Source organism: Aphelocoma coerulescens, chromosome 3 (genome assembly GCF_041296385.1).
Source record: "Aphelocoma coerulescens isolate FSJ_1873_10779 chromosome 3, UR_Acoe_1.0, whole genome shotgun sequence".
Taxonomy (NCBI): Eukaryota; Metazoa; Chordata; class Aves; order Passeriformes; family Corvidae; genus Aphelocoma; species Aphelocoma coerulescens.
Genome location: NC_091016.1, coordinates 24,923,079 through 24,935,864, shown reverse-complemented (window position 1 = coordinate 24,935,864; position 12,786 = coordinate 24,923,079). Strand labels below are relative to the sequence as shown.

Below are 12,786 nucleotides of genomic sequence, written 5' to 3'. Positions count from 1 at the left end.
ATACCATTGTGGAAAATATAATTATCTTTAAAGAAATTCAGTAGCTTTAAATTAATTTTTGTGTATTTTAATCATACATTATATGTTTTATAGGAAATTTAGTGGCTTTGTGCAATATGGAATAGGAATTCTCATATTTAACAGTTCATAATTAATTCAGTAAACTCACATATGTCTATTTGGGAATTGTTTATATACAACTGATAAAATCCCTACATATATAGGTATGATTTGGGAACAGTCTGTCACATAACTGTGATTGTCCAGATATTCACAGATTGTTAATGATGTAGATTACTAGAACAGAATTTGAAATGTGTGTTTTATATTAGTAATTGTTATATTGTATTGCACTAGTGATACAATTAGTGATGTAAAAAAAAAATCAAATTCAGTGACAAATGAACCTTTCAATTTTTGTCACAATTTAGAAATCATTGTGCTAAATTTTTGTTTCTCACATGTTTTATGCCATTAAGACCAAACACATTGTAGTAGTTATTCAGGAACTTATTGTGGCTATACTGTTGGGTAAAAAGCAATTGGTGGGTTTTGGTATTCCATAAATTCTCTTTATTTCTCCTTAACTAATGACTGTTTTACTTTTAAAAGTGCTGCAGGTGCTACTGTCTGACTTTGTTCCTAATGTATGTAGAAATTTAAATGAGTTGAAGTCAAAGATAATCCCATCTTCTGCTCAGATTCCAGGCATCTACAATTCACCATTCAGAAAATCCCCAGATCCAATGGAACTGCTGCTACGGAAGTCAAAGCCACTGACCCACAGAAAGCAGCAAGTGAAGGGTCCCTTTGCCTATGGGCTCAATGATTGGCCAACTTGTAAAAAGCCTCCAGCTTTCGTCACAGAACTGCCTCTGCTACCTACTGACAGACAGAAACCTCAGGTAACAATTTCCAGTGACTCTGAGGCAGCTTTTGCTCACATCTTTTATCATAGATTGTCACAGAATATCTCAAGTTGGATCACCAGGTCTGAAAATCCATTTTGTGGATTCTTTTTTAAATATAAAACTAGTGCTTGCATTTAAGATATAAAGTCTGAAACACAGATTTGACTTAAGGAAAAAGAAATCCATGTGTTATGTAAAAACAGGGAAATATGGTTCTTTATATATTGTTTTTGTCCTTTTGGGATAAAAGCATAATTTATGATATTTCAAAGGTATGACCTGATATAACAGACTATCAGTATTATGATTCATTATAGCTAGAAATACTAATTTCCAATCTTAAATCAATTTAAAAAGGAGAAATGAAAGGTGGTAGGACAAATTAAGTAGTTGTGATAACTTTTTCCTCTGTTTGCAATTGTTTTCCATATGAAGACTGAGGCATCCTCTCAGTTCAGAATAGTTCCTGCCCTCCCGTGTCCAATAGGTGTGTGCCAGCTGTAATTGCAATGATTTCTACATGTTGTGCTCCATCATGGAAAAGTTGCCCAGCTTCCATTCTCAACCATGATGGTCTCAATTTTAATTTCAGTTGATGTCACCATATATTGCAGGTAGATTTTTTTCTTTTTTGTAAAGTAATGGACATCTGTGAGGCAATGCACCAGTGAATGGCTCAAAAGATGGCAAAACAGCTTTTGCCACGTTATTATCAAAACCTGCTGGGAATGTGACCAATATATACAGCAGAAAAACTTTTAAGACCTTTGTGTTCCACACTTGATGACAGTACAATGACATTTAGCTTTTGCCAGTCAGTGCCTGATAACCTTTACTTTTGGGATAGGAGTATTCTGTCTTTCCCTCTATTCTGAAGAATTTTTTAGTTTGCCCAATCTACTGAATCTTCTATTTAGCTCACACATACACTTTCCATCTGGTTTCACTTCGAGTGACACAACCTCTTCAGAACCTCTGACACTTTTCCTTTTCGTACTTCATTCTATATTTAAATTTCCTTACCTGTGTCTTGCTTAGAAAGGCAATGCTTCTAAATGAGTCCTTCTTAGTAACTTTGAGTGCAGCTATCACCTATCTGCAGAAATGTAGCAACTTGAGCAATAAGCAATGTATGTATATCTTTAATGGTGTTTTATTCGAATCAGTATCACTCTCAACAACTCTCTGAAAGGAGGTTGTAGTCACATGGGGGTTGGTCTCTTTTCTCAGGCAACCAGTGACAGGACAAGAGGACATAATATCAAACTATTCCGGGGATGTTCAAGTTGGACATCAGGAAGGATTTTTTCACTGAAAGGGTGGTCAGGTATTGGAACAGGCTACCCAGGGAGCTGGTGGAGTCACCATCCCTGGAAATGCTCAAGAAATGATCACACATGGTACTTAGTGCTATGGTTTAGTTGACAAGGTTGTGTCTGGTCAAAGATTGGACTCAGTGATCTTGGAGGTCTTTTCCAACCTTTATGATTCTATGATTTTGAGAAGGTGCAGGCCTTTGAGAACACCTCTGGAGAAATAGAGGTGAGCCCACTGCTTCTAACAGTAAGAATCAACTTCAGGGCATTTCCCCACATTTGTCCTTCCCTCCTTGTGTTCTCCCTACCTTGACTGCTTGAGCTTCCTCATAGAACGACCTCATTGACTCACATTAGAATTGAGACAAAGTGTGAGCCAACAAGCAGTTTGGGTGATCAGGGAGTTTGCAGTTGACATAAACATGACATTATAGCTTTACCTTCTGGGACCAAGGGGGCTATGACAGTCCTTGAGCAGGATATGACTGGTTGCATTGTCTCTCAGGAAATAAGAAAGATTTTGCCTTGTGGACATGGTGCAGGAATCAGGCTTTTAAGTAAATAAGGAACTCACAGTTCTTCCATTGTTAAGGTGCTCTTGCAAAACTGGTTTACTGTATACAAAGTATCTTACAAGCTTCTGCTTGGATTTGGAATATTTTATAGACCTTTCTAAGTTCAGACTCACGCACAGCAGTCATGCACAGATAGCCTTTTAGAACAAAACAGAAGAGTTCTGTTTATTTTCTGCACCTCAAAGAGGGAATTTACTATATAATACTTTAATCCTTTCAGCACCCTGGGATGTACACTGTGGGGTAAATTTTCAAAGCACAGCGCGTGGATTTAGCTGCCCGACTCTTATTGATGTTAATGGGAGTCACACGGCTAAATCCCTGCACAACACTTTGACAATTTAGGGTTGTATGTCTAAGAAAAAGGACACTGGTTTGAGCTGATGAAACAGCTGGAAATGAAAACCCATCAGAACGCATCATCCTGAAAGTTGTCTGGTGTGACAATAAGAAATTTAATTACTAGATATACTTGTGTCCTAGTTCTTTGTGGTAACACTTTTTGGCACCAAGCTTCTTTTTCTAATATCTGTCTGGCTCACTGTGAGCCACTTGTTACTTTCTTTCAGGTATCTAAAATTTTTATTGCCCATAAGTTTGGATATTTTATATGAGGATGTCAATTATATATGTTTAAAAGAAAAAAAATTAACTATCTTTCAGTTTTCTCTTAGGGAAGTGGGTATTTAGCATTTAATAGGTAAGCTCAGTGTGTGTAAGATAGTGTATTTAAAAGAAAGGTTTTAATGATGCTTATACATAGTTAGATCTATCATTTTTATTACTGAGTTAACTAGAATTACAGTTTGATAGAAACACAGATAATGCTAAAATTAGTCATCTATTCTTTAAAATGTATTAATAACAGAATGCACACTACCATTTAGATTTTTTGCATGCTATTATCTGTTGTGGAATAGGGACAGTGAGGAATGCATAATTTCATTCAGATTGTATTTTTTATCCTGAGTTTCTGATGTTATGATAAAGTACCAAGAATGCTGATCTGCTAACCTTTATTTGGCAAACCAGTGGGTATCAAGAAGATTTATGCTACTCAGTACAAATTCCAAACATAGAGCATAGAGCTGTGTGAGTTTCCTTCAGTGTAAAAATTGTTGGTTGATTCCTTCCCTTCGTAGCTTGACCTCCCCAGAAAGATTTCCATTTTGAAGCAGGATGACTGAAATGCTTGCAAGCATTGTCAATTTGAAAAATTTTTAAGCACCATTCTTCTACCACAGTTTCCACAAGTTTTGATCTTGTAAAATGGAAATAGACACATGGATTTTTTAGAGGTCTTCATTTAAGATACATTCCTGAGGTTCATATTACTAAGTAAATTTCTTCAAGTACATGACTCAGAGGAATGGAAAAATCTCCAGGGAATGTTCAGAATTATCTTAGTCGTCTAATATATATACCCTGCTTTCATTAGTGATGACACAGCCGTGTTTTGGGGGACCTTTGCTTAGTTACATCCCTTCCCCCTCTCCTCCTATTAGTAGTTGTAATTTTATTTGAACTATAGACTTAGGATTTTTTATGTATCTAACTCCTAGTTAGGTCTCAGAAATTAAAGATGGGGAAAACCCCTTGCTTGGATATTTGATTTGGCTCTTATCCTGGAGGGATATGAGTCAATGTTTTCCAATGAAGAAAAAATACAATATTGTGAAAGACTACTTTTAAAAGCAAACATATTATCTTGGTATTATTTGGTAGTGTACTTTTCTTTCTTCCTTCCTCCATATATCCACTTAATGCAAACATCTTGTAACAGCATATTAATTTTTTTATTATAAATTTTAAATGTTTTGATGACTTGATCATCAGGTTATGTATTACTAGAACATTGTTGACTAGTTTTAATGACCTGTTCTAATATTGATTATTTTCTCATGGGTGGTAACACTTTTCATTCTGTTTTTAAAGACTTCTGTTTTCTTTTTAATTGAACATATTTTTTTACTCAGACTTAGAAAACAGAAGAAAGAAAATACCTACAAGAAGTGTAAATATGCATATTTGCTTACTGGGACCTTTAAAAAGATCTCCAAACCTTGGTGCTGTGCCTTTAAAAAGTAAAGTTCCAATAAAAATCCATTAACTACTTTCAAATATAGCAATCCTCCTGTCCAGCTGTGAAAAGTACTAGATGATACTTATTTGCCATTTGTGTTATTTACGGTCCATGACTTTTATGGTAACTGGTTCCTATTATTGGTTTCTATTAATGTAAAACATAAGTGAACATAAATGAGGCGTGAATCATTTCTTTTTATTAGCCCCACAGTCTTCACTCAGTGCTTGCAGTAACTCCAGCTGTGACTTGTTAGTGATAACCTATTTAAAGAAGGATGTCTTTAAGAAGAAAGGCTGTGATTAGGATTCTTTGTCTGTTCAGAGTTCCAAAAGGTTTCACTAGTTCATTGCAAGATCAACACTGATGAAAATAAAAATTAATTAGTAATACTTCTAAGTCCAGGGTTGCCATTAAACTGTCCTGAGTGGCACATGGCACTAATTATATTTCATGTAAGTTCTTAAGAGTTAATACTAAAAGTGAGACATATAGGATATGTCACTTCAGCAGCACAGGAGAGGACTTCCTGCTGCTATTTATCCATGTTGTTAAATGGTAGATACTGATACAATTGGTTATTAAACAACATACTCTGGAAAAAAAAAGACACATATTTTTTAACAATAACAAAGTTCATGTGAAATTAGACTTTCTGAAAATGGACTGTATGCCTATACTGCTGAAGTCATGAGTCTGAATTCTGTTAGAAGAATTGTATCTTAAGTCATGCATTAAGTTCCCTTGTAGGTAGCTTTATAGTTACATTGAAAAGAGCATGTTCTTTAAGGTTTGTTCTATGCAAAGTAAAATACTTAAGTTTTCTACTTAGGCACAATTTAGATATAGTTCATGCTTGTTTTTTATTTCACCACTATTGTTTTCTAAGGAAAAATTAAGTTTTCCTAATCAGTTCTAATGATATATTTTTAAAAATATTAAGTATTTACTAGTAGTTAAATAAAATCGGAGTGCACATTTCTCACTCTCTTTGAAACTTCAGAGTTTGTTATCAACCTTTATGTTATTTGTAAGTCTCTACCAAAACGAGCTGCTTTATTTATTTTGGAAGAGGAGTCTTACTACACTTCCCAAACATTCTGTGTCTGTTTCCACAGTGATGTGCCACGAATAAAAGAGGGAAAGAAAAGAACTGTAACCCCCAAATAAAACATTAGTATTATCCTACACCTTTCAGGGGCCTTTCCGCAATCCTGCTGAAGTGTTGTGGCAGCGCTACAAGCCTTTGGAGCCAACCCTGCGAGTAGCAGAATCAAGCAATCCACCACCAGCCAAGGCCAGAGAGGAACAGAGAAATCCCATACATGACAATGGGTAAGTTTTTTGGTTTTTCTTATATTGTTATGAGAGTGTTTTCTTCATTCCATTGCTTTCAGAAACCTTTCATGCCTGACAAAATGAAATGTCAAACCTGACAGCTTACTAGGAAACCTTTTATGTATGTACTTCTAAATTCTGTGTCCTTAGATTATAAACTGCTGGGGGCAGAGACCCTATCTTTTAATTGTGTGACATGTGCCATCCATATCTATGAATCTGTAGAAGAACATGTAATAATAATAATATGTGATGCAACAGATGGCTTTAATGGGAAATAAGAAAACAAATGCAAATTCTGTCTTCCCACATGCACCTTGCCAAAGAAAAAATACTGTTTGAGTTTTCATGTTCTGGGAGCTTACTGGTTATGGGAGGAAAAAATGGTGTTGCATGCCAATGAGACTTGTTTTCTCTCTCAGAAGAGTACCACAGCTCACTTGGAAGCGGAGGGAGCATATGTTGCATGTTAGAACATGATACAAAAACTGGAATCATCTTTGAAGAAGTTTGATTTCCTAAGCCGTAGCATCTGTAATAGTGTCAGACAGGCCAGTTCTTTTCCATAAAATCTCAAATACAGGCATAATCCATCCCAAAGGATTAAGGCATCTGTCCCAATAGATCTAAGGGTATTGCCAAAATATTTCCTTTTTTTTGGTTTTGTTTTTTTTTTTTTAACACAATGGACTGTTAAACACTGTTTTATCCTATCATAACAAAAGCCTGCTAAGTCACCTTCTCTGGCTTTGTAGTTAACTAGAAAAAGAATTATGTTTTGTCACCCTTTTCCTTGAATTCACTGCTCTTGGCAATCCTTTGACCCTTCAATACCAGAATTTGGGAGAGAAGGAAAACACTTTTCCTCATGAACTGCCTGTGATCCACTGGTTCACTGGCACATGATGTTTTGCTATCTTTGATCTGTTTCATGCTTTTTTATCAGTGCCATATTGCTATGTGTCAGCTTCAGGACTGGGACAAGAGTGCCAGAATCAATTGTGTTTACGTGGTTTAGCTTCTATGTTTTTATTGTTGGACCATTCCTCCTTATTTAATATTAATAGTGTCTTTGAATGAAAATTCTACTCAAAACCAATTTTGAAATTAAAAAAAAAATATTTTAGACTTCTTCACTTTTGGACCATGTTTTTGGTGGTCTTTTTTTTAATTTAGTTAGATATAGCACTTTTTATTCCTTCATACCAAAATCATAACTGAGTTCACTTACAAGTACAAATATACTTCCCTTTTCTATTCCTCTCTGTATTCTTTCATGTACTGGTGTGAGGAGGAAGCAGCTTAACTTTCACATCTCACCTTAAATTCATGCTTTTTTTCTTTTCATTTTTTTATCTAACTTCTGCTGGTGAAATTTAAAAGAACCCCTATCACTAGGTAGTAATTAATATTCTACCTCTCATTTAAAGTGTTTTCTTCACTGAATTAGTTTTGGTTGATGCATTACAACTAAGGATAAATGATGTCCTTCATTTATAGGCATGACTACATTGCCCAGTCTTTATTTGATGAAGTTTACCCCAGACATCACTGTGTCAACAGTTTCAGAAGGTCAGACCTTGTAATAAATATTTCACTGACTCTTCAGTGAGGGAATTGTGAAGATTTGGTCTTGTACAGTTTAAATTTGGAGCCTCCACCTTTGGTAGATATTATTTGATATGGAGTCTTTATTTAACTTACGGGTAAGGGAACATTTAGTGCCATCCTTAATGCACAGAAGCAATGTCCTAACAATCAATGATTCTCAGCTTCATGCACACTAAATGCAGAGTGTATTATACATTTTCAGGCTGTGATCATTCCATTTGTGCTTCTTATTCAACCAACCATGCGAGGGTCACATCTGTAACCTTGAAAAGGTGATGACAGAGCTGCAGGTCATTGCCAGGACTAACGCTCCCTAGTAATGCTGCAGCTGCTGTGTGGGATGTTGGTCTCCAGGGAGGAGCCAGCAAAGGGTTACTCAGATTCTACAGTAGTTTTTTCTCAGCAGTGTCTATTATGAATTGACAAATTTCTCTTTCTTGCTATGTAATTGTGTTCTTTGGGACTTTATTTCTTCCTGGTAGTGCTTCCTATGCTGATTATTCTTCTGTTTTAGAAAATAAGGAGAGAATGAGCAGCAGAAGTATGCGGCATTTGATGAGAAAGCTTGTGTTTGCATGAAATGACAGACTGAATCCTTGATATGTATATTTCCAGAGTGAGTATTGTGTGGTGTCTTTTGAGACTGAAAGATTGTTGGCGTGTACCTGAAATTTTCAACAACATTCAGAATTCCCACACACTTCTAATTATCAGGATTCTTTAAAGTGGTTGTTTACAGGATGATAGGATGAGTGTTGCAAGCTCTGAGAAAGTTCTTACTTTTGATAAAATGCAGAAAAAATTTGGAAAAGCTGTGAGAGAGTTTGAGGCAGGCAGAAACAGTACAAATGAAACCAAACCAGAATACTATACTTACTTAAAGCAACTGCTGGAATTTCCTATTCTGTAATGAAAGAGCAACTGGGTAATCCAGCCTAATAAGAATGATTCCTTTTTCTCATGTAATTGAAGCTGTTACTACCTTATTGTACTATTTTTCATACAAATGAAGTGATTTCCCCCTCCACTTGGATAGGAATGACAATTGCATTCCTTTGGGATGGCCATTTAATATAGTGTCTAGTCTGAGACACCAACTGCTGGATCCAGCAGATTTAGACAAAGCATAGAAAGTTCTTTCCTCAGTTGTGTGCAGATGCCTGCTGGCCTAATTTTCCAGAGAATAAAAATGTAAATTATTTTCATTAACTTTGATGAAATCTGTCTCTCATAATATGCCTCATACTTCAAAGTGTACTATTAAACATCTTTATGAAGTCAGCAAACATCAGAACGAGATGCAGTGTGGTGATAGCAATAGTGTAAGGCTTTGGTTTCTATTGTAGTCTTCTGGTGTGACATCAGAAACATCATCTCAGCTTCTGGCTATGTCTGTGCTCAGTGCTGTGCTGGAGATGCACAGCCTGGTCCTGGTCACACTGGTTCACTCTTTTTTGCACCCCCTGCCTCTCCCATGCTGTGTGAATACTGCAGCACCCAGCTCCTCATGGGCTTATTCTCAGCAAGATTGTGCTTTTCTTTATGAGCAGCTGCAGTGCTGCTGTGCTGCCCTGTGCTGGGCATGACAGGTACACTTGCAGAGAAATCAGTGACCTAAATAAGCTCTGTACTTAGAGAGCATCGATGTTATGAGCTGCCTGTTGGTAATGGTAAGAAAACTTAAAATACAAGTTGCTTTAAGATTTAGGATTTTAAAAAATCCTTTAATTTCTAGAGTTATAAAATTTTTTACTGTATTTCTGACTTAGCTGCAGTGAAAATGGCTACTACATTTTATGTCATACAAATACAACACATCTGAAAACTTTTTTCAAATTATACTTAGTTTGTCATATGCTTTGCAACTTCAGCAATTTGCATATTTTCCAGACTGTTATTGTATTATGATAAACAGGGATTATCATATATTTTCAGATAATGTTTTCTTAACAATTCAACTTCTATTTGTAACTCTTCCATTTATTTTAATTACTAGCACAGTGTGCAACATTTATTAATCAGCAGAGTCTTTTTAAGTTAAAATACTAAATTAGCTAACCCCATTAACACAGAATACTCCAAACAAGCAGTAATAGGAGAGGTAGTTACTGTGCAAATCGTATTATACATGCGGGTGCTCTAGGGCACAGTTAAGCATGATTACCCTCTTTTGATCCAGTATTCCTCTGCTTCTTCCAGCTAATTTCCACTGGAAATTTGCGAAGTAGTGCCTTCATTTTTCCATCTTAATTTTTCTAATGAAGTTCTGGTACTTTATAACACTGGGGATGCAGATAATAAGTCTGTGTATAATTAAGAAGTTCCGGAATTTGCTGCAGAAGAGATCTCTTTTACTTCTTACAAGAACTAGGCTGTGCTTTTATTTGCCACTTTACATTATCACAGACAGGGGTTAAATAAAAATGGCCAGAGGATTTTTAGATTTACTGATGTTACAATCAAAATGATTGATACTTTTTCAATAAACTGTGTATTTAGTATATTACCAGAAACAATATTTGTACTAATGCACCCAAGTAGGTTTCTCATGGCAAAAATAGTGCACTAAAGATAAGGGGACTAGATATGTTAAGTAAAATATTCCATCTTTATTCTTGTATCTAACACTTTGATTTTAATATACATGCATTATAAACTAAATGATGTCTGCCCTGCTGCAGTTGTTTTGCTATGGAAAACCATTTTGCTTCCTTCTCAGTTCCCCAAGTGAAAAGATATACACTGTTGGATTTGATGAAAAAATTACTTTAGAGGTTTAATCCAAATTTGAAAGCTTAAAATTAATGTCATTTTTTATTAAAGAAAAAAAAAGATAAAATATTCACAGATTCCTGATAGAGAAGCATGGCTTGTTTGGAGCTAATTGTTCATGGAGTTCTTCAAAGTGAGATAAAATTGTCTTATTTGAATTAAATCAAGACAACAAGGAATTGAATTGCTATTGCATAAGAATACTTTAGATAAAAATTTAACAACGTCATAGAGTTAATATTTTGCTGGCATCTTTTCTATTAAGTTACAAAGATGTAAGGTACATACAAATAGGAAAGTTTGAAAAAACACATAAGCAGTATTTGGGGTTTTGTATTTCTTACTGTGCCCTGGCAGTGCCACATGCATGGAAGTCCAGCAGTAGATCTGGCAGTTCTTTCTCAGAAGCCTGGGTATGTTTTGAAGCATTTCTGGGATCAGGATTACCTGCTCCCTCTGGTAGACTGCTGGGATTTTTCCTCTTGGGCAGGTTCAGAGAACCCACTGAAGGACCACTCTGTTTTTTTGTTGTCATTTAAATGTCAAGAAAAAGTCACTGCCTCTGTCCTGTGTCCTGTTGGAAGGTACCATATAACATTGGGACACTGCTGCCCAGCAGTCAGTGATGGACCTGGGAAATTCTACTTCCTGCTTGTGCTGCTGTGCTCCTCTCACACTGCCACAGACACTGGATACCAGCTCCTGCTGCTGCTTCTGTCATCTCTGCCAATCCAATTGGAAAGCCTTCAGCATATAAAGGCCTCTTCCATCTCCTGTCAAAATAGTGAGAGAGATTGCAATAAAAGAGACAGAATAGAGGGAAGAAATGGTAGGTGAGGAATGCAGGAACAAAAGTCATGGAGGGGGAGTGTGAACATGTGAGGGGAAAAAGGATTGGAAAGATGAAATTAATAGTTGAGGGAAGGTATAAGACAGGATGAGAGGAGAGATAAAGCAATTTTTGTTTTTGCTAGCAACAAATATCTACTGCGTCTTTGAAATTTAAATACACACCACTAGCAGCTGTCAGGTCCTGGTCTGGCTACTCAGCAAAGGCTTCTAGGTCTTTTTATGCTAATTGGGTTCAGTATAGCGAGGTCCTGGCAGCAGTGCAGCTGGCCTTCATCATCAGTGACATAGCCAGCCTTGGTCCTTCTCAGGTTATGTATGAGTGAGTAATACAGCCATTTGTAGATTTCCATTTTTGGTTCCAACCCTTTCCCCATTTTGAATGTATTCTTTGGCATATCTCTCATTCAGGCTGGCATGAAATTATTTTTTGTTTTTCAATATATTTCTTTAGGGAAAGTTCACCTTCTGTTAAATCATCATCTTTTGGGAAGTCTCGGCTTATACTGATTTTCTTAGAGCACACTAAAACATCAATACAGAATTTAATTCTTTGATTGGTACCTCTGTCTCTGTCATGCTTACTGAAAGCCTTTAAGAATTTATGAATTTACACTTAAATCACAAGGAAAAGCTGAAAACTAGATGTAGGAAAAACGAGTGAATGTTTTGAATTCTAAACCGTTGAAATCTAAACTTGTACAGTTGATAATGGTATCCTATCATTGGCTGAATTTAATTTTCTTCTTCCATCACTGTCTTCTGTCACTTTCAGAGCACATACTGTCAATAATTTTGGGAAAAGCTGTGTCAGGTGTATACAAAGAGCTATAGAACATAATACCATTACTGAAGTGTTCTGTAGTGCTATTACTTCTTACTATTATTGTCGGTTGGGGGGTATAATGGCTTTTGTATTGCTCCCATTAATTTGGTTACCCTACTTAACATGAAAAATTGTTGTAATTTTTTAATTACTTATTCACATAATGAAAATTCTCACTTACTTTAAACAGCCACTGAATTTACAAGCATATCATCCTTTCTTGTAGTTACAGCATCATCACTGTAAGGATCTAACCCCTGACTCTGAGAGCAGAACTGTAAACAGAAGAAAAAGCTTCTACTTGATACCATTATACCCTATTATATTTTTGTTCTTTCATTTAAATTTAAGTATTTGTCATTGTCCAGTGTTCTTCCTCAAAACTTCATAGCTGATACAAGTTTTTTTACTCAGCCATACACATACATTCCATGTGCTATATGGCACATATTCCAGCTAATGATCTTAGAGGAGATATACAGCAGAGTGCAGATCACTTTTGTGC

The 12,786-nt window shown here is 35.9% G+C and overlaps 1 protein-coding gene across 2 annotated transcripts in view; it reads left to right on the top strand.

Annotated features, from left to right (window-relative positions):
* SPATA17 (spermatogenesis associated 17) overlaps positions 1-12,786 on the top strand; it is a 95,690-nt gene that overhangs the window by 60,938 nt on the left and 21,966 nt on the right. For both annotated transcript variants that reach the window (XM_069009518.1, XM_069009520.1), the window contains exons 7-8: positions 702-905; positions 6,084-6,220. In XM_069009518.1, the coding sequence (XP_068865619.1) occupies positions 702-905; positions 6,084-6,220 (341 nt within the window). The remainder of the gene's footprint in view (positions 1-701; positions 906-6,083; positions 6,221-12,786) is intronic.